This window comes from Macaca fascicularis, chromosome 17 (assembly GCF_037993035.2).
Source record: "Macaca fascicularis isolate 582-1 chromosome 17, T2T-MFA8v1.1".
Taxonomy (NCBI): domain Eukaryota; kingdom Metazoa; phylum Chordata; class Mammalia; order Primates; family Cercopithecidae; genus Macaca; species Macaca fascicularis.
In genome coordinates this window covers 29133778-29156212 of record NC_088391.1, presented here as the reverse complement: position 1 = coordinate 29156212, position 22435 = coordinate 29133778, and the positions used below count along the sequence as shown (strand labels likewise).

General features: G+C 44.7%; 2 protein-coding genes across 17 annotated transcripts in view; one reads left to right on the top strand and one right to left on the bottom strand.

Moving 5' to 3' along the window:
* Positions 1–19275, top strand: part of LOC123569763 (uncharacterized) — a 145889-nt gene extending 126614 nt beyond the window's left edge. For 3 of the 4 annotated variants that reach the window (XM_074022059.1, XM_074022058.1, XM_074022060.1), the window contains exons 5-8: positions 2699–3026; positions 3777–8691; positions 9580–9672; positions 9953–19275. In XM_074022059.1, the coding sequence (XP_073878160.1) occupies positions 2804–3026; positions 3777–4042 (489 nt within the window). In that variant the 5' untranslated portion in view covers positions 2699–2803 and the 3' untranslated portion in view covers positions 4043–8691; positions 9580–9672; positions 9953–19275. The remainder of the gene's footprint in view (positions 1–2698; positions 3027–3776; positions 8692–9579; positions 9673–9952) is intronic. The other variant, XM_074022061.1, reaches the window with a different exon arrangement.
* The window catches only part of TRIM13 (tripartite motif containing 13), a 75749-nt gene that overhangs the window by 12926 nt on the left and 40388 nt on the right, over positions 1–22435 (bottom strand). For 4 of the 13 annotated variants that reach the window (XR_010582388.1, XR_010582389.1, XM_045377050.1 and 1 more), the window contains exons 1-2: positions 2969–3058; positions 2340–2435 (exon numbers count right to left, since the gene is read on the bottom strand). The gene's annotated coding sequence lies outside the window, so the exon portion shown is untranslated. Of the gene's footprint in view, positions 1–2339; positions 2436–2884; positions 3059–3378; positions 3528–3561; positions 3943–22435 lie in introns of those variants that run through there. The other 9 variants (XR_010582390.1, XM_045377051.1, XM_065532961.1 and 6 more) reach the window with 4 other exon arrangements.

Here is a 22435-nt window from a genome sequence, read left to right as displayed (position 1 = left end):
CCTGTTACCATACCTACTCGAGTTTAAAATATAAAAGTTTAAGGCAGTTAACATTAGTCTGCATCTGTGTCTTACCTATATATACATACATATATAGGCAATAAATGGTAATAAAATTTATGGGATAGGAATAGAAATACTGGGCTTAAAAGCATCTTAGAAATCATCAAAACACCTAACTTTAGGAGTCAAAAAAACTAAGACACCCCCACCACTCAAAAAATGGAGACTTATAAGTTGTACACAGCAAACTAGGCATCATAGAGCCTGAGTTTTCTAATTCTTAGACCTTAGCACTATATCTAGAAAGTGACTCAAGAACTCAGTATTCTTATTCATAAAATGAAGAGGTTTAATCATAAGTTCTCTAAAATCCCTTCTAAAATTTTGCAGTTTTTACAAACTAGGTTTAACAGGCTCTCCAGTGAAGGGAAAAGCACAAAACCTGCTTTTGAGTACCTGTGTTCAAGAACCAGTTTTATCCTTCATAGAATTAGGATTTTTATATCTGGGAATGGTGCCATACACTTGTAGTCCCAGCTACTCTGAAGGCTGAAGCGGGAGGATCACTTAAGCCCAGTTCAAGACACAGTTGAGAATCCCATCTTTTGGAAAAAAATTAAAAAACGAATTTTATACTATTTACCTCATAATGAAATGGCTCCATTGTCTGGAGGATACACCCGTGGTTGTCTCGAGCCAAGAAAGAACTCAGGACATGGACACACACGAGTGGGTTTAGGAGCGGAAAGTTTAACAGAGAAAGGTTCCTCATGCTGAGAAAGGTCACCCAAGAGAGGGTCTCTGGGTCTGAGGTGAAAAGCAATCGATTTTGTACAGAGCAAGGAGGTGGTGATTTACACAGAGCCCAGGGGATTGGTTTGACCAGGTGTACCATTTACATAGCCCGGCTAAAGACTGACCCTCCCATCCTAATTTTGTTATGCAAATGTGGCTTCTATCTGGGGCCCGCCATGACACCTGCACCTGTGGTTTTACCTAGTGATCGCCAAGACGTTCACATAGGTGACAAGGAAAAGGAAGCAAGAAACCCCATACTGAATGTACCTGGCTTCCAGATATAGCTGGCGACATTTACATACAAAAGCTTCTAGCCTGCATATTTCTGGTTGCAGCTTGACTTTTCAGGCTGCTTTCTGTTAGAAAATAAATGGTTTGGGGGCTTTTTTTTTTTTTGGTAACCAGAGTCTCTGTTGCCCAGTCTAGAGTGCAGTGGCGCGATCTCGCCTCACTGCAACCTCTGCCTCCTGGGTTCAAGCGGTGGTTCTGCCTCAGCCTCCCAAGTAGCTGGGATTAATAGGTGTGCACACCCCCATACCCAGCTAATTTTTGTATTTTTAGTAGAGATGGGATTTCCCCATATTGCCAGGCTAGTCTTGAACTCCTGACCTCAACTTCCCAAAGTCACCGGCCGGGAGCTGCTTTTTATTAAAGGAAAATTCCACCGAGAACTCTTTTACCCTTTCTAGCTGCCTAAAAATAATTTTTCAATAACTCCTGTATTACAGTAATGTGTGAGAATTCCATAAACTACAAAACTATACAAACTTAAGGTTTAATTACATATATGCAAACTCTACACATTTAAGGTGTTATTGTGGAGCACCAGTGTATCAAGCAAGAAAAGGTTCTAAACTTGAACTGTGATTTCAAGGCAAAGCAAAACACATATAGGGTGTCAGGTACAAAGCAGTGTCATGAAAATGAGCATATCTGAATAAAAGCTGTGGCAGAATTAAGGCCAGATAACCTATCATAAATGTATAGAATGAACAGAACAGCCCGGTGTTAGGCAAGGACTTCCCAGGGAGGTTTAGTAAGCCAGCTGGTAGAAAGGAAAAAAAATGTATTTTTAGGGAAGGATGGGGAAGCTCCCATTGTGTAAGAAGGAAGTATAGTCAGTTAACAGCTCCATCAAGTTCTACTAGAAGGAGTGCCTATGTAAATAAAATTCTGCTTTAAAAATGCCTATTATATAAAGGTCTCTAGAAAACTCAAGCCCTGTTCTATAAGCCCTAGCAGCCTGACAATTCCCTAAGCATAGGAGAAGGGAAAAAAAACTAGGAAAAAAGTGTGGAAGCTCCTTTCTTCCTTTGCAATATAAATGTTTGGATATATTTAAGACAAATACCACATAAATAGATGCTAAACGTGGATTCTATTTTTCTAAGTTTTAACAAAATATGAAAAGAACAAAGACCACCAATGAAAAGTGGATGGGAACATACGTATTCTACACACAGTTCCATTCGGGGCCTATTGAAATTGGGTGTTTAAAAAAAAAAGGATAACATAGGAAAATTATTGTTGTATTTTACCTCTGTCTCCTATAAGCTGATGTATTTGGCAGGGTTACTATTTCCCAGGGCAAAGCAGGTCTTTTTTTCACGTTTTGACTAACGAACTACAGGCTACTGCAAAGAGAGAAGAAAAAGAACAGTATTAACGCATTTATTTGCACAGGACCCCAATCTTGACCCTCAATTTTTTCAATCGCCCCCAAAAATAAAGCCAGGGTGTTTAGACCTGGTCAAACGCCAGGAGCCTGGAGCTCTTTGTATTAAGCAGCTTCTCGGTTAGGGCGCCCTCCCCCGGCGCCATGCAACCTCTCCAGGTCAGCGCCAGACGCTGGCGGCGCGCTCTAACCTACGGCCCACACCCATCTTTTCTTTTCTAGGGAATGTGGAGACGCTGGTAGCGGGGCCCGAAAGGCTCCGGGCAGCGCAGGTTTTCTGGACCACAGACACACTGCTCCGGCGCCCACCGCAAGCCGCTCCTCCCCATGCCCGTGACAGTGCCGCGCTGCCGGGACTGGAGATCAGACGGCCTTCGCCAGCCCCACCCCACGCAGTTCCCTGCTGACCTGGGCAAGTCCCCACCCTCGCTGCAGGTTCGAGGACCACCCGCTTTCCCGAGAGGAGCTGGGCGGCGGGTACTTATCTCCGACCTCCGGCGAGTGGGAGAGGCAGCGCGACCGCCTGTCCTCCAGCCGTGGGGACCACATGGTACGCGCCAGGCACAGCCGCAAAATGGACTCGCGGCTCCGGCGAGCCCCGCCCCGCCCCGCCCCCTCCCCTCCCCTCCCCTCCCCTCCCCTCCCCTTTCCCCTCCCCCTTTCCCCTCCTCCTTTCCCCTCCCCTCCCCCTTTCCCCCTTTCTCCTCCCCTCCCCCTTTCCCCTCCCCTCCCCTCCCCTTCCCCCCCTTCTCCTCCCTTTCCCCTCTTCTCCTCCCCTTCCCCCCTTCTCCTCCCCTTCCCCGTCGCCCGCCTCCCCCCCTGCCGTCCCCCCCTGCCGTCCCCCCCCTCTGCTGCCCTCCCCCGCCACTTTCCCCTTCCCCGTCGCCCGCCTCCGCCTGCACCTCGGGCCCCGCCTCCCCGGCCCGCTTCGCTGCGTCCCGCCTTCCCCGCCGCGCCTAGCCCCAGCGGAGGGAGCCGGGAGGTGAGACCGCGCTCCTTCCGGCGTCTCCAACCGCCGCCGGCTCCCGCCGTCCACCCGCGCGGGCCGCCTGGGACGGGGAGGGCGGGGCTGCGGGCTTTTCTACCTTCCAGAGGCCTGCGCGCGCCCGAAACTCTCCCGCAGGGGCTGGGCCGCGGCTCCGGGAAGTGGACGCTGTTCGCCCAGACGGTGGGCTCGACTGAAGCGGCGCCGTCCTGGGTGGGGCCGCCCGGGAAGAAAGTCTCCCAGTTAAGCTGCCGTGCAATTAAGATGGTTGGGTTTGGATTGTTGTACTTTTTTTTTTGTTCGTTGCATTTTTAGGAACAAAAAAAAAAGCCCAACCCTTCACACCACTTCATCCGCATCTCAAGACCAGAAGCCGACCCCAGCGGCTCGGGGAGATGGAGCCCGCACCCCCCAAGGGGGAGGGTGGGACGGGCACCTCCGCACTGCGCGGCCTGCGGAGTCACCGATTCGCGTTGGGAGCGCGCCAGGGTTCTAGCCGGGGGCTCAGGGCAAGGCGCAACCAGAAGAGGGTTCAGTATCCCCCATCGCCCCCACCCCCAACCGTGACCCTCTTTCTTTGAGGGCTTTAGGTTGGACACCAGAGACCCAATTCTGTTTAAAATTCTCTTTTAAGAAAAGGAACGCCTGTTTTTGCCTTTGGGGGAAAGGATGAACTTTCAAATTGACTTTAAATTATCCACCACGAGCAGTTACTCAGTCGCTAACCTGACTTCTGACGTCCGCCTTGCATTTGAGGACCTTGCCCAATAGCAAATGTACTAAGCACTTAACTATGAACGGTGTGGAGGATGCAAACATGGATGATGAAGGAATAGCTCCCTCCAAAATTTACAATCTTGGGGGAAGTGAGGCGAGTACAGAATCTCAGAACATGCTGCAGGACTGAGTTCGATCCTAGTTGAGGAAGTTTGGGTTTGGGGAGGAAATAGGTTATTTTGGAGAAACTGTATTCAAGATCTACCATATATAGCAGTTCAGCTTCTTGACTAATAATGCTTAGCCCAACCCCCATAAAAAGCCCCTGGCCACATCCGTCTCCTGAGATTCCCACTTCTCTGTGCATCTCCCTTCCTGCTCTAAGAAACCTAACTTTGCCTTCGTAGAACACTTCTTTTAATTTCCATCATTCAGTCTCTTAAGAACACTGTGTAATAGAAATTATGATCTTCATCCTATATAGATGAGAAAACAGGTGAAGTGACTTTTTCAAGGTAAAAAAACAAGAGGCAGAGCTGAGGCTAAAGGCAGATTCCAGATACGGGTTCTTTCTACAGCACCATAACTGTCAGTGACAAAACTGCACCCCAGTTGCTTACTTAAATTTAGTGTTTTTAGGCCAGGAGCGGTGGCTCACACCTGTAATCCCAGCACTTGGGGAGGTCGAGGCAGGCAGATCACCTGAGGTCAGGAGTTCCAGACCCGCCTGACGAACATGGCGAAACCCGGTCTCTACAAAAAAATACAAAAATTAGCCGGGCATGGTGCCACATGCCTGTAGTCCCAGCTACTTGAGAGGCTAAGGCAGCATCGCTTGAACCCAGGAGATGGAGGCTGCAGTGAGCCAATATCGTACCACTGCACTCCAGCCTGGGCAACAGAGCAAGACTCCATCTCAATTAATTTAGTGTTTCTAAAAAAATCACTAAATTATAGATCTAAAACTATAGATCTAAAAAAGTGATCTACAGAAACATCTCATTTATTTGTTGTCATTGTTTGTTGATTAATTTTGAGACAGGGTCTAGCTCTGCCCCCAGGCTGGAGTGCAGTAGCACGATATGGCTCACTACAGCCTCAACCTCCCGGGCCCAAGTGATCCTCCTCCCTTAGCTTCCCAAGTAGCTGGGACCACAGACATGTGCCACCACGCCTGGCCAATTTTATTTTTTGTAGAGATGGAGTCTCACTATGTTGTCCAGGCTGGTATCAAACTCCTGGGCTCAAGTGTTCGTTGGGCCTCAGCCTCCCAAAGTGCTGAGATTACAGGTGTGAGCCACTGCACCCAGCCATATGGAAACATTTCAGATATCCTAATATTAAATGATATTTCACAAGAGTGGACAGTTAACTCATGTGAAAGGAAAATTTTGGGGCCCCAAAATCACTAAGCTAAAGGAAAAAGTCAAGCTTCCGGAAACTGCTTAGGGCAAACCTGCCTCCCATTCTACTCAAAGTCACTCCTCTGCTCACTGAGATAATATCTGATTGCCTCCTTTGGAAAGGGTAACCAGAAACTCAAAAGAATGCAGTGATTTGCCTCTTCCTAAAACCTGGAAGCCCCCTCCCTGTTTTGAGTTGTCCCTCCTTTGCTTCGAGTTATCCTACCTTTTCTGGACCAAACCAGTGTTCATCTTACATACGCTGGTTGATATCTCATGTCTTCTTGAAGTGTACAAAACCAAATTGCTCTGACCACCTTGGGCACGTCACAACTTCCTGAGGCTGTATCATGGGCACTTATCTTCAACCCTGGCAAAATAAACTTTCTAAATTAACTGGGACCTGGCTCAGATTTTTAGGGTTCACACTCAAAACCCACAAATCATCCTTAATATAATTATGTAATACATATTTATGTAGTTAGATCTCAGTGGTGGTAGATACTAATAAGCTTTTGCCCAACTAAGTGTAAAACACATTAAATCTGTATAGCAATCTCTAGACTATTACACAAATTAAATACTAACTAGAAAACACAGTATATTAAATTATCTTAAGTGGGCCGGGCGCGGTGGCTCAAGCCTGTAATCCCAGCACTTTGGGAGGCCGAGACGGGCGGATCACGAGGTCGGGAGATCGAGACCATCCTGGCTAACACGGTGAAACCCCGTCTCTACTAAAAAAATACAAAAAACTAGCCGGGCGAGGTGGTGGGCGCCTGTAGTCCCAGCTACTCGGGAGGCTGAGGCAGGAGAATGGCGTGAACCCGGGAGGCGGAGCTTGCAGTGAGCTGAGATCCGGCCACTGCACTCCACCCTGGGCGACAGAGCGAGACTCCGTCTCAAAAAAAAAAAAAAAAAAAAAAAAAAATTATCTTAAGTGTGGAAAAAATGGAGAAGGAAGAATAACCTTTTCTCTCCTCCCATGGTCCTAACACACAGAAGAGCGACTGGGAAACTGCCACAGGTCATGTGACTACAAAAAGATGACTGTCCAACTAAAACCTGCATACACAGCTACATCCTTCCCTGGAAGAGCACGGTGGAACTAGATCCTAGTAGAGATAGCACAGGGATTGTCAACATTCTTGTCACACTGAAATTCCTTTTTTTGATCTTCAAATAAGTAACTAACAGCTGAAACTTGGAATTTATATATCAGCACAGCACTAAGATTATAGATATATCTAATCTTATGTAAGTTTCATCTTGTGTGATAAATGTATCACCCTCCCCCCACTCCCGCCGGCCCCTCCGAGAAATGTATTTTTACAGGGTAGAATTTCTAATATACTTAAAATATATAATATTAAATAATGTTTACATATTATATGTGTTATATATTAATATTAAATATAAAATATACATATTATATTTTTAAATATAAAATGTATGGTATTGCATTGATTTACTTCCTGGTGTTTTCATCCTGGGCCTTGACAAAGATAAAAACTTCTCGGCCGGGCGCGGTGGCTCAAGCCTGTAATCCCAGCACTTTGGGAGGCCGAGACGGGCGGATCACGAGGTCAGGAGTTCGAGACCATCCTGGCTAACACGGTGAAACCCCGTCTCTACTAAAAAATACAAAAAACTAGCCGGGCGAGGTGGCGGGCGCCTGTAGTCCCGGCTACTCGGGAGGCTGAGGCAGGAGAATGGCGTAAAAACCCGGGAGGCAGAGCTTGCAGTGAGCTGAGATCCGGCCACTGTACTCCAGCCTGGGCGACACAGCGAGACTCCGTCTCAAAAAAAAAAAAAAAAAAAAAAACTTCTCAGCCCTCCTCCCCCTCTACCCAGACAGAAGTGATCAGATGTTCCATAATAAAAGGGACAGTGCCAAATTTAGTGTATACTGAAATGTAAATTGTCAGAGTGAGGAACATCTAATAACAAAGCCTGGAGCAACTGTGCATAGGGGAAGGGGTCTGGTAAGCCTCCCCAGATACAGTGGAACTTTTTTATTATTATTCTGTCCTTCCCTTTAGCTGCCAGAGTTATAAATGCAAACCCCAACATTCCCCAGTGAGAATTCCTGCCACTAAAAGACACTGACAGTGCAAGATGTAGAGAAAAGAGCATAGGCTTTGGAATCAGTTCTGCATCCAAACTCCAGCTCTGCCATTTACTAGTTGTTCAAGTTACTTAGCATCTCTAAGCCTCGGTTTCCTCATTTGTAAAATAGGAATCATGATACATTTGATCATGAAAATTAGGTAACATATAAAGCAACCAACATTGTGTCTGACATATAGTAGGTGTTTAATAAGTAATTGGTGCTGTTATCTGCAAAAAGAAAACCTTGCTCATTTGTAAGCATGATTTCCCTAGATTTGTAAACTTAGGACTCAAGTACAATAGTCTTAAGCAGAGCTAAACTGCCTATGCAGTAAAGGAAGCTAGCACCATAATTTCTGCTTTTCTGCATCTAGCCCAGGGTGGCTTTTCAAAAGCATGTATCCCTCTGCTTTTATACCTCTTCCTCTGTGCTTGGAGAAAGGAGAGAAAAACAATAAACATCAAACTCAGTGAAAGAAAGACCTTACTGTTTTTTGGGTTTTTTAAAGTTCTGTCTTTTTGGAGAAATTGAACATTCAAATATTCCATTAAAAGGAAGGTAAAAATGCATTTATCACAAAACACAGGAACTTACCTAAGACTTGATGAAATTAAAGGGAATTAGTCCCTGATTTGAGGAAAATTCCAGACTCTGTATATTTCAGTTGCACAATGAAGAGTATGCATTAAATGGAGACAACAGCAAGATCAGTTAGCTTTGAAAGGGAATGAGAGACACTTAAGCAATAGTAAATTTGGCCTTTAGTTATACTATTTCTGTAGATAGAAAAACTGTAAGAATAAAGTAAAATAGGTCAGAGGTAAGGTAATACTAGCATATGCTTATAATTTTATACTCACTCAGATTTTGTAATTCTCAGGATTGTGCCAGGCATCAAAGGTAATTCCCATTCGGTTAAGAGACACAAGGTCGGGCACAGTGGCTCACACCTGTAATCCCAGCACTTTGGGGGACCAAGGCAGGTGGATCACCTGAGGTCAGTAGTTCGAGAGCAACGTGGCCAACATGGCAAAACCCAGTCTCTACTAAAAATACAAAAATCAGCTGGGCGTGGTGGCGGTACCTGTAATCCCAGCTACTCAGGAGGCTGAGGCAGGAGAATCACTTGAACCCGGCAGGCAGAGGTTGCAGTGAGCCAAGATCGCACCATTGCACTCCACCCTGGGCAACAGGAGCAAAACTCCATCTCCTGAGATTCCCACTTCTCTGTGTGCATCTCCCTTCCTGCTTACAGCAGGAAACCTAACTTTGCCTTCGTAGAACACTTCTCAAAAAAGAAAAAAAAGGGGGGGGGGGCACGAGTACTGTTAGTCAGTACATAATAGTGGTTGTTTAAAACCCAAAATAAGTGATGAAGACAAGGCCAGAGGAAGGCACCAGAAGCATAAGGGAAGATTTCATAAGGGAAGTTGGTGGGAGTTGAACTGTAACTTTAAAAATCACAAGATTTGAAGGAGAGAAAGAGGAAGCGCTTTCAAGGTGAGGAACATACCACAAGCTCAGGGTGGAGATGAGGAGCATGGCCTGCTTTGGAAATAAAGTTTGAAGTCAAATATTGAAATGTTTTACATGTCAGAACAAAGAGCTGAACTTCATTTTGTAGGCAGTGGGGAGCCACTGAATAATATGCATGAATGAAAGCAAATTTTTAGAAAGATCGATCTGAGACTAGGTCCAAGATTTAAAGGGAAGACATTTATTTATTTATTTATTTAGAGACAATGTCTTGCTCTATTGCCCAGTTGCAGCTCACTGCAGCGTAGGCCTCATGGGCTCAATGGATCCTCCCATCTCAGCCTCCCTAGTAGCTGGGACTACAGGTACCCTCTGCCACACCTAGCTAATTTTTGTATTTTTTTTGTAGAGATGGTGTTTTGCCATGTTGCACAGGCTAGTCTCAAACTCGCAGACTCCAGTGATCCATCTGCTTTAACCAATCAAAGTGCTGGAATTACAGGTATGAGCCACTGTGCCAAGCTAATAAATTTAGTATTTTGAGATTTGTTATTGAAAATTACAGATTTTTTAAAATGCAACATATAAAAGTACAGCATATATGGTTCAGTCTTATTGAACCATTTAATATATATTTTGTCAAAGTACTCAATTTATAAATAAAATATAATTGTGACAAATATTTTCCTAAAATCTTCCAAAAGGAAATTATATACGTGTGAATACATATAATTTGCTTGTATGTCAATCATATGTATGATTCATCTTTCTTTTTTTCTCAGAGTCTTGCTGTGTTACCTTGGCTGGAGTGTAATGGTGCAATCTTGGCTCACTGCAACCTCCATCTCCCAGGTTCAAGTGATTCTCCTGCCTCAGCCTCCCGAGGCTTACAGGTGCCTGCCACCACACCTGGATAATTTTTTGTATTTTTAGTAGACACGGGGTTTCGACATGTTGGCCAGGCTGGCCTTGAACTCCTGACCTCAGGTGATCCACCCACCTTGGCCTCCCAAAGTGCTGGGATTACAGGCATGAGTCACTGCACCCAGCCAATTTATCTTAGTAGAATGATTGTAACTGTGTTGTGTAAAAGGCCAGTGTTAATAGATTGCTTAGCTACATTTTGGAGTATGCTCTACTAGAGTTTTAAAAATCATTACATATATATTCTCTGAAATGTATTATACTGCTTTGATATTTTAACAATGATTAATTACATTCAATTATGACAATTAAATGTTTTTCTAAATTCCCATAAATGTAGAATTTTATTTTTTACAAACAGTAACTTTATGAGGGCCTTAAGAAATGATTAATTCAGCTAAAGACTAATAGATACTGTATATTTGCAATTGTTGGAGAGCTTGATTTGTTTAAATGGTTTATTTTGAATATTTCTGAGCTCACTCATCATTATGTGCTAATCTTTACCCTGGGAAGTGTCAATTATGATAACATTTTGGGTTAGAAAACTACTTTCATCCTGTTTTATGGGAGATTTTAGAGCATTTTTAGAGCGTTCTATAAATAAGGATACATCATGGATAGGGGTTCTGCAGTTTTCAGTAGCTGGTAGATACCTGTACCTTAAGCACACTCTCTTTGTCTTAAATAAAGACAATAGACCAATGCATAGAATTTTGGTTCTGAGGATCTAAACTTATCAGATACTTCCTATACAGCATTGCATAAGACATAGATGCTTCATTGTTTTTAACATGAGCCCAGTTGGGTCTCTCTAATATTAAAGCATTGGGTAATAAATGCCTTGTTAAAATGTGTTTATCTTATAATGGTCTTATTTGTAACACTATCTGGACTGTTGCTAGAATGCCCCCACATCTCTAGAAGTGTGGAATTTGATCTAAAGCAACCCACACCCCCCCCAATCAGGCAAAAGATACAGATAATTCAGAAGATGCTTGAAACTAATTATACAATATCAGTGCATTTTAAGCATTTGTGAAGGTCATTGGCCTCCATGTTGCAAACTCCAACAGATATTTTTTCAGTTCTCATTTTCCTTGATCTTTTGGTAGCCTTCAACTCTGAGTACCACTGCCTCCTTCTTAAAAGGCCCTCTTTTCCTCTGCCATTAGTAACACTAAACTCATTCCTGGCTTTTTTTCTTCAGACTCAGGAATACTTGCTGGGTCATCCTTTTCTATCCAGTATTTAAATTCTGGAATTCCTCAAATACTCAGTTTTAGGACCCTTCTAGTAGTTCAGTGATCATTTATTGACTCTTACAATCCCTGTAAAAAACACAAACTGTTTGCCTATTGTTATTGTATTTTTAAATGATGAAAACTGAATTTTAATACTTGAGAGGCATGTCAGTTCTTCCTCTCCCACAATCCTTACTCTCTGTTGGCATTTGGGTTAGCCCTTGTGTTACCTGAGGCTCATACTGCTTCCAGCAGCCAGGCTCATGCACCCTTAGTTCCTTCCCTTACGAGGTCCTCACCAGCCACCTCCCATCCCCATCTTCCAACCATAGCACAACTGACAGTCTCAGGTGAACTTTCCCAGATGTTTCTGGCCAATTAACAGACTCTGTTAATCATCTCATACCATCTCATACTGCTCTTCGATCATGCACTCTGCGGTTCGTTAAATTTATTTGTGTAATTATTTGATTAATGTTTGTTTTCCCACTTGACTATAAACCCCATAAGAACTGGGATTTTGTGTGTGTGTGTGTGTTTGTGTGTATGTGTGTTTTCTCATCATTGCATTCCTAGTACCTAACCCAGTGATTTCATGAATGTCTTAAGGAAGTAAGAGTCTATTTCACAGTATTGATGTATTTCAGACTTCTAAAAATTTGCTGTTGAGACCAGCTGAAATGGTAAGTACTCTGAATTTTAATTTACTCAAAATAGGCACTTCAATACATTTTATTTTATCAAACAAAGTGGCTTTCCATCCTTTCTTTACACAGCAAGGTTTACCATACTTCTCCGATAGTCAGACTCTTCCTAGAGTTTCCACAGAAGTGCTGGTAGTCTTCATTTTCACAGAACAGCATAGCATAACTCTTAAAATGAGGAGAATTTCCTGAAGAGTCATCAGAGATTTCCTTTTTTTTTTTTTTTTTTTTGAGACGGAGTCTTGCTCTGTCACCCAGGCTGGAGTGCAGTGGCGCAATCTCGGCTCACTGCAAGCTCCGCCTCCTGGGTTCACGCCATTCTCCTGCCTCAGCCTCCCAAGTAGCTGGGACTACAGGCGACTGCCACCACGCCACGCCCGGCTAATTTTTGTATTTTTAATAGAGACGGGGTTTCACCGTGTTTGCCAGGATGGTCTTGATCTGACCTCATGATCCGCCCGCCTCGGCCTCCCAAAGTGCTGGGATTACAGGCGTGAGCCACTGCGCCCGGCCCTTTTTTTTTTTTTTTTTTTTTTAGACAGTCTTGCTCTGTCACCAGGCTGGAGTGCAGTGGTAAGATCTCGGCTCACTGCAGCCTCCACCTCCCAGGTTAAAGCGATTCTCCTGCTTCAGTCTCCCAAGTAGCTGGGATTACAGGCACGCACCACCACACTTGGCTAATGTCTAATGTGCTCTCACTAACGTTAAGAGTCTATTTATTCCTGGGCGACAGAGGAAGCCTACAGTCTGGAAGCCTGAAACAGCATTCAGGCCCAGCTACTGGAGTATTTGTAGCAAAGTGATGCTAAATTCTCATTTGCCAGTGTTCTCTATTCATGTTTTCCTTGGGGGATCTTTGGTGTGGTTGTGTGTGGTTACAGCATAGAGATGAGATTCTATCATCTTTGTGTTAGGCAGCTATAGTGCCTTTTTTTTTTATTTTGTTTTTTGTTTTTTTGTTTTTTGAGACAAAGTATCCCTCTGTCACCCAGGCTGGAGTGCAGTGGCCCAATCTTGGCTCACTGCAACCTCCGCCTCCTGAGGGCAAGTGATTCTCCTGCCTCAGCCTCCCAAGTAGCTGGGATTATAGGTGCATGCCACCACACTTGGCTAATTTTTGCATTTTTAGTGGAGACAGGGTTTCACCATGTTGGCCAGGGTGGTCTTGAACTCCTGACTCCAGGTGATCTGCCCGCCTTGGCCTCCCAAAGTGCTGGGATTACAGGCCTGAGCCACCACACCTGGCCTATAATGCCTTCATTTTTTTTTTTTTTTTTTTTAAACACAGAGTCTTGCTCTGTCGCCCAGGCTGGAGTGCAGTGGCACAATCTCAGCTTACTGCAACCTCCACCTCCCGGATTCAAGCGATTCTCCTGCCTCAGCCTCTTGAAAGCTGGAATTACAGGCATGTGCCACCACGCCCGGCTAATATTTTGTATTTTTAGTAGAGACGGGGTTTCACCATGTTAGCCAGGATGGTCTCCATCTCCTGACCTCATGATCTGCCTACCTCAGCCTCCCAAAGTGCTGGGATTACAGGCATGAGCCACTGCACCCAGCCTTTATAGTGCCGCCTTAAGATGAATAGTACCTCACCCTGATTTTTAACATGTAGCATTTTGCATTGCACTATATCTACTGACAATGTTAATCACTTCTGCATCTTTCCATAGCTTTCAACATGATACTTTTCAATGGCTGCATAATTTCATTAATACACCTAAATGTAAGGTGTATGTAAAGGAAAAAGACAGTTAAATCCTTGTGTGGCTATTCATACAAGTCCTATTTAGGGAGCAAATGATTATGTGGGGCCAGGATATCATGGTTGTTAAATGACTGCCCATGCGACACTGGGCAGGGAGTGTCTCTAATACTAGGCAGGCTAGAGGTGATGTTTTTGGAACCAGGAAGGAAAAGCTAGAAAAAGTGGCATAAATACAGGAAAATAATAGGAATTTCAATAATTGAGTATAGTCTTAAATGTTGACCAAAAAAAAGTAAATTGAGCCCTGAAAAATGATAGAAAAAATGATTTTACCAGCCTGGCCAACATGGTGAAACCCCATCTCTACTAAAAATACAAAAAAATTAACGAAGTGTGGTGGCACATGCCTGTAATCCCAGCTACTCAGGAGGCTGAAGCAAAAAAATCACTTGAACCTGGGAGGCAGAGGTTACAGTAAGCCGAGATCGTGCCACTGCACTCTAGCCCGGGTGACAGAGCAAGACTGTCTCAAAAAAAAAAAAAAAAAAAAAATCAATTATGTTACTAATGATTTTAGGAAAAGAAATTTTATCTCTGTTTTGGGGCCAAAGGTAGAGGAAGGGAAAGGGTTAAAATGAAGTATTTACTGGCCAGATGAGGTGGCTCACACCTGTAATCCCAGCACTTTGGGAGGCCGAGGTGGGCAGATCACCTGGGGTCAGGAGTTTGAGACCAGCCTGGCCAATATGGTGAAACCCCGTCTCTACTAAAAATACAAAAATTAGCCAGGCATGGTGGCACATGCCTGTAGTCCCAGCTACTCAGGAGGCTGAGGCAGGAGAATCACTTGAACCCGGGAGGCAGAGGTTGCAGTGAGCCGAGATTGTGCCACTGCACTCCAGCCTGGGCAACAGAGTGAGACTCCATCTCAAAAAAATAAAATAAAATAAAATAAGTATTTACTATCTGCCAGGGACTATATTGGAAATTTTTCTTGCATTACCTCATTTTACAAGTCAGTGGGGAAATTGAGGGTTGGAGTAGTTCATTAACCTGCCCACAGTCACATAGGGCAGGTTACCCAGGTCAGTCTTCATTCCACTCCAGTCAGAAGTGAATTAAGATTAAGGAAGTGGAGACAAGGAGTATGAACAATTCTTTCTGGAAGAATGATGGGGAAAGAAGAGAAAGGATTGATAAAGTATAGGGACAGGGAATCACTGCTTTTATAATACAAATAAAGCTCAGCTTCTCTGAGGTTGACACTGAAAAAGAGTCCCCAAGTAACTGCAGGGGCCAGAAGCAGAGACAAACCCTGGCCCCTGGCCCGGAGACTCATCTTTCTCCTGAGACTCTCTTACTGATGATCTTGGCGTCATCAAAGCCTCTTTGGGTCATTTCTTCCTTTCATATCTGAGGTACAGGCAATGGGATGACAAAAGGCATTTTTCAACATCCATCCACAACTAAGTCAAAGCTGAAAAGTTTAAAGGACTTTTCTAAACGTGACGGCAATGTTTCCCAACCTTTTGAGGTCATAGAAACTGCTCTGGATACCGGTTTAAATATACAGAATCTTGGGGGACTTGGATTTTGAAGGTCTGCAGTGGGAGCCTGGGAAAAAGGTATTTTAAAGTAGTACCAGTTACCCTTAAATGTCTGCAAGTTCTAGTATCACTGTGCTGGCAAGTAACAAAAAGAAATAAACACAGTAGCATAAAGCCTGGCATGTAGCCTGGCTCACAAAAAAAAAAGACCTGCTTATAACCCCATTCTGGAGTCCTCACCTGCCCCTGCAGGTTTGATGCTATCTTGGCACATGCTGGCTGTTTTTATCTCCTAGAAAACAATCTAGGCTCCACAGAGGGAGGTCCTTTGCCAAATTATAAAGTGGTGGGGGAGGAAGGGAAGAGGCTTCTTCATCCAATAATTTTTCTTTTTCTTTTTTTCTTTTCTTTTCTTTTTTTTTTTTTTTTGAGATGGAGATGGAGTTTCACTGTTGTCACCCAGGCTGGAGTGCAATGGCCTGATCTCAGCTCACTGCAACGTCCACCTCCTGGGTTCAAGCAATTCTCCCGCCTCAGCCTCCCGAGTAGCCAGGATTATAGGTGCCCATCAACACACCCGGCTAATTTTTTGTATTTTTAGTACAGATGGGGTTTCACCATGTTGGCCAGGCTGGTCTCGAACTCCTGACATCAAGTGATTCACCCGCCTTGGCCTCCCAAAGCACTGGGATTACAGGCATGGGCCACCGTGCTTGGCCACTCAATATTTTTCAAAGACCAAGTTGTTAGTCTTTTTGTTTTATTTTTTGAGACAGTGTCTTGCTCAGTTGCCCAGGTTGGAGTGCAGTGGCGCAGTCATAGCTCACTGCAGCCTCTAACTCCTGGGCTCCAGTGATCCACCTGCCTCAGCCTCCTGAGTAGCTAGGACTATGGGTACATGTCACCAGGACTGGCTAATTTTTTTTTAAACTTTTTTTTTTTTTTTTTTGTAGAGACAGGGTTTCACTAGGTGGACCAGGCTCATCTCAAACTTCTGGCCTCAAGCAATCCTCCCATCTTGGCCTCCCAAAGTGCTGGGATTATAGGCATGAGCCACTGTGCCCAGCAGCTGTTAGTTCTTTACCAGCACACCATGTAAGTCTTCCCAACACAGACAAGGTCTAGCTTGGCCCACCAGACTGCTTCTGCCTTGTTGTCCCTCCAGCAGTGGGTGGCAGAATGATGGCAGCTAGCTTTCTCCCACAGGCTGCCCAGTCTGACTATACGTTAGTATTAGGGAAGGTGACCATATATGTTCAGGTTTGCCTGGGAAGAGTCCTGACCACACCTTTGAGCCCAGACTCTCCTCCACTTAATCTTTCATTTTCATTTATTCATTCCCAGTTTGGATGATAAATGATATAGTCACCCCATCTGTGAATAACAGAGCTAGAACAAAAATACAACTCCACAAAAGCAAGAAGTAGACTGCCAACAACTTAATAACTTCCATTGATCAAGCAAATCATGTGACACCACACACATCATTTCAATTCATCCTCACAGCAACCTCACAAGGGAATTTTGGAGACACGAATTTTGCAGATGAGGAAAGTTAACAGGGTGAAGTGAGTTGGCCAGGGTCATCCAACTATGAGGAACAGAGCTAGGGTCAAAGGTCCATCTGCACAAGCTCAGCTTCTGCTCTAGATGGGCCTACCTGCCTCCTCAGGGCATGTGGTCACCTCACTCACCAATTACTGACTGCATTAAGAAATATAACTTTACCAAGAAAGTTGCTTGATTTCAACATGAAAGAAATACTCTCAATATTCATATTTTCCATCTTAAATTTGAAAATAGAAATCTGCTTTCTGCAGCTGTGTGTCTAATTCAGCTCTTGTTTCTGTAACCTAGTTTGAAAGAAGCAACTAAAGAAAGAAACTTTGAAAGAAGCTTCCAAAAGAAGCAACCAAGTCTCCAAAGGCACAGTTGACTGAAATGGATCCAACTGATTAGCAAATGGAAAATAACATGGAGGAATATATTTTACATGAGAAGCATAGCAGCTCCAAGTCATCCCTAATGAAGCTAAAAATTTAAGTGCAACCCAGAGAATGGATGGTTCAGAATCTTTAAAAAATTTTTTATTTTTTTATTTTTTCTGAGATGGAGTTCCACTCTGTGGCCAGGCTGGAGTGCAGTGGCGCAATCCCAGCTCACTGCAACCTCTGACTCCCAGGTACAAGTGATTCTCCTGCCTCAGCCTCCTGAGTAGCTGGGATTACAGGCACATGCCACCATGCCCAGCTAATTTTTGTATTTTTAGAGACGGGGTTTCACCATGTTGGCCAGGATGGTCTCAATCTGCCTACCTCGGCCTCCCAAAGTACTGGGATTACAGGCGTGAGCCACCGCGCCCGGCCCAGAATCTTTGCCTTATGTTTGCATAGTTTAATCTTCTAAACTAGTTGCTTTCCCAGAAAAGGTGACTTAAAGTCATAGCCTTTGTGTTCATCATCATACTCTCCACAGTTTTACAAATTATTCAGTTTATTTTTAAAAGGGGTAATTTTAAAAATTTTAATTTTTAATTCCAAAGCATTCCTTTTAATGCATTCTCTTGGGAAAAAAATCACACATAGTGATTGTGTGTGGCTTAAGTGGCCATTGATCAATACCCCAATCTCAAGCCTGTACACTGTTACTGATTGACTGGTTGGTTGCCTGGTGGGCTTTTTGTCCTTCCAGATGCGGATGTTTTTCTACCTTCTGCCTTTTCCAATAAAGTTTCCATTATAGGAGTATTTTCCTTCTTCCCTGCATACCCCACAGAAGGGAAGCTGCTAAAATCGCAGAACCGGAAAGTTCCAAGGGGGCTGCAGCAGCCCCTCTCTCCTAGTTTTTGTTCACCATTACTAAGAGCAAGGCCACTCAAGTCAGACTGCTGTGTGTGCATTTTGGCTCCATCATTGAGCGAGTTCATTTATTCACTATTCATTCAACAACATTTGAGCACTTATCTCTTCCTCCGTGGCCACCATTCTAGCCCATTCCACCATGATTTATTGTTTCTGTCTTTGATGCCGAGCCTGTCTCCCAACAGCCACATCATCCTTCTACACAATCATACCACTGCTCTGCTTACATCCCTTCCCCAGCTTCCCACCCACTTAGTCCAAGTCCCTTGGTTGGGAGCCAACAGATTCCTACAGGTCTACCCTTTCCCCAACCCATGGCTAAGCCATCTCTGACTTCTGCCTGCGCTCTCTACTTTTAGCCACATCAGCCTCCTTGCTATTCCTCACACATGCCAAACTCGCCTCTTCTTTAGCACCTTGACATTTGCTTTTCCCTTTGCCTAGAATGTTCTTCCTCCAAAGTCTACTTGGCTCACTCCTTCCTCTCCTTCAGGTGTTCTGCTCAGATGTCACCTTCGCAGGAAAGTCTTCCTGGCCATCCTATTACAAATGGTGGCCTCTCACTGCCTCACAGCACTCCCTGGTCTCCTTTCCTGCTTCATTTTTCTCCATGCCACTTATCGCCACCTGACATACTTTGTGTTTCTTTGATTACTGTCTCTTCCCACTAGAATGTGAGCTCTGTACAGAAGCAATATGCTAGCAGCTATGAGTGTCTGGCACATGGCAGGACCTCAGTAAATATTAGTTGAATTAATGAATGAAGAGTTTGCATGCAGCAAAGGGAAGCCAGATTATGTAAGGCCTTGTAAGTCCTGGAAAAGACTTTGGGTTTTATTTTAAATATGAAGAGAAGCTATTGGAGAGCACATCATCTGATATACAGTTTAGAAAGATCACTCTGGGCTAGGAGTGGTGGCTCATGCCTATAATCTCAACACTATGGGAGACTGAGGCAGGAGGACCACTATAGGCCAGCCTAGCAGCCATGCATGGTGACTCACACCTGTGATCCCAGCACTTTGGGAGGCCAAGGTGGGTAGATCGCCTGAGGTCAGAAGTTTGAGACCAGCCTGGGCAACATGGTGAAACCCTGTCTCTACTAAAAATACAGAAATTAGCTGGGCATAGTGGTGGGTGCCTGTAGTCCCAGCTACTCAGGAGGCTGAGGCAGGAGAATTGCTTGAACCCGGGAGGTGGAGGTTGCAGTGAGCCAAGATCACACCACTGCACTCCAGCCTAGGCAAAAGAGCAAGACTCCATCTCAGAAACAAAACAAAACAAAGCAAAAAACCAGTCTAGGAAACATAGCGGGACTGCATCTCTACAAAAAATTTAAAATTAGCCAGGTGTGGTGGTGTGCACCTGTAGCCTAAGCTGCTTGAAAAGCTAAAGTAAGAGGACCACTTGAGCCCAGGAGATTGAAGCTGCAGTGACCTATGACCACACCACTGCACTCCAGCCTGGGCAACAGAGTTAGACCCTGTCTCAAAAAACAAACAAACAACAACAAAAAACCCCACCCTGCCCATTGTGTGGAAGGAAGATGGTACTAAGGGTAAGAGTGGCCCCAGGGGACAGTTTGGAGGCTGATGCGACATCCAAGCAAGAAAGATAATGAGGACTTGAGCTAGGGTAGGAAAAAAGGTCATATTTTAAAAATATATTTTGGAGTTATAGCTGACAGAACTTGTTAATAAATTGGAGGAGGGGCCTAAGAGGAAAAGAGAAATGGAGGATAACTTCCAGGCTTGGGGCCTCAATACTGAATCTCCCTGAACCTGTTTACTCTTCTGTAAAATGGCGGTAACTGGACCCTCCTCCTCACGGGATCTCTGTGAGGATGGAGGTAGAGGATACAGAGTGCCCATACTGTCAGGCGCATGGTAAACCCTCAACACACGTTAGCTCTTATCATTGCCCTAGAGATGACTGTGTTTTCCCTGCTTTGTCCATAAACAGGATTACAAAAATAACCACCCCATAGAGATTGGGGGAAAAAACTTCTTGTAGAGTGTACCCTCCCCTCCTAAGGGATAGATTTGTACTTTAACAGAATACTTAACAGTAGTGTTGGAACATGTTATTTGCACACAGATAAATAAAAGAGTTCCTCACATTTCAAAAGAAGTGTAACGCTGTATTAAGTAGTGTTTGTCCATTCAATACTTAACAGCAGGAGTAACTAAAAGCTGAAATTACAAACCCCTGCTGATTAAAAATAAATCAAAACATAAGATATAAAGCACATGTGAAATAATAATGGTTTTTTTTTTTTTTTTTTTGAGACAGAATCTCGCTCTTGTCGCCAGGCTGGAGTGCAGTGGCATGATCTTGGCTCACTGCAGCCTCCGCCTCCCAGGTTCAAGCAATTCTCCTGTCTCAGCCTCCCCAGTAGCTGGGACTGCAGGCACAGCAGCACCATGCCCAGCTAATTTCTGTGTTTTTAGTAGAGACAGGGTTTCACCACGTTGGACAGGATGGTCTCAATTTCTTGACCTCATGATCCACCCACCTCGGCCTCCCAAAGTGCCAGGATTACAGGCATGAGCCACCATGCCTGGCCATAATGATTTTCTTTTTTTTTAGATGGAGTTTCGTACTTGTTGCCCAGGCTGGAGTGCAATGGCGGGATCTCAGCTCACCACAACCTCCATGTCCTGGGTTCAAGCGATTCTCCTGCCTCAGCCTCCTGAGTAGCTGGGATTACAGGCATGCGCCACCACTCCTGGCTAATTTTTTTATTTTTTATTTTTGTATTTTTAGTAGAGATGGGGTTCTCCATGTTGGTCAGGCTGGTCTGGAACTCCTGACCTCAGGTGATCCACCCACCTTGGCCTCCTGAAGTGCTGGGATTGCAGGCGTGAGCCACCGTGCCTGGCCGCAATAATGATTTTTTAAAAAAACAAGCATTTACTGCATTTTCACACGCTAGAAGCTAAAATACCATGCTGTCCAGTTCAAAACAGGACACCTGGCAACCCTGTTCCTAAGTATAACTAAGCTTTCTGCAAAGCCAACACCCAGTGCTTTCTGGCTGCATTGGCCTGTCCTCATTTCCCCCTGGAAAACTGTTTTAAATAGTACAGATAACATTCTGCCTCTATTACAATTAGCAGCTTCTCTCACCAGGTTAGCTAGTTTGGCAAGTGCTAGTGTGGAGTAACCTAGTATCTTCTTTCAAAACCTCCCAGTGGCTGCCTTCAGGTAGCATGTGAAAAGCTGCCTATGGAGAATTCAGCAGGCCCTCCAGGCCCTCCAAGGTCTTTCTTGCTGGCATCATCTTCTGCCTCACCAGATCGCCCTGATTATTAGATGATCTGGGCCCCCTACCTAATAGAAAACCAGCCACTCTTCTTCCCAGCCCCAAGGGATACTGATGAGGGGGTCCTTAAATCTGGGATCCTTTCCTCTTCTTGCCCAATAATTGAACTCCTAAAATCCTTTTAGTACCTGGGAATCTGCAAAGACAACCTTGAATTTGAACTGGAGCTAGGACTTCCTCCCAACGAATTTGCCCATGGGTGACTCTCTGATACATGGTCTCTATTGTTCAACTTTCTCTATTCTGAAGTCTAGAAGACACTCTTGCTTCTGAAAGTGGGGCCTAAGAACCTGCAGCCTCACCAGGGAGCTTGGTAGGAATCCAGAATCTGAGGCAGGATTCTAGACTTACTGGATCAGACTCTGCATTTCAACAAGATTCCCCAGTGATCCCTAGGCATCTTCAAATTTGAGAGGCCAGAAAAATGCTCAGGCCCTTCCCTTCCCATTGGCTGGGGAGAATTCCTGTAATTTGCCCTGTTTAAGGGTCCTCAATCCCAGCTTCACTGTCCTCACTTTGCAAAGAATCCTGACTGGCTTCCTTCCAACACCTCATCTGTTTTCCCCCGTGCCCCTGAAGCCAGGGCCTCTTTTCTTCAAGGCCACCCTCCATCTCATCTCGGGCTGAGGCTCCTCTCTTGAGGCCATGTCCCATGGTAGCATTTCTTTGAGGGCTGCTTTTCTGCTGCTGTTCTCCCCAGGTAGGGCCTCTAATACGGATGGAAGTGAAGTGCTATCCCTCAGAACTGCTTCAGCCCTTAGAGCTGGGCCAGGGTCTGAGTGGGCCTCTCACAGGGCCACAGGACTGCCCTTTCCCCCAGCTTGCCTAGAAACTGAGACCACTCACACCACATGAACATGCTATCCTTGTTTCCCTTTCCTGCCAGCCTCAATACAACCAGAATACAGCCCAGTAATGGCTGCCTACAAATGGGAGGCACCCAGGGAAGGGA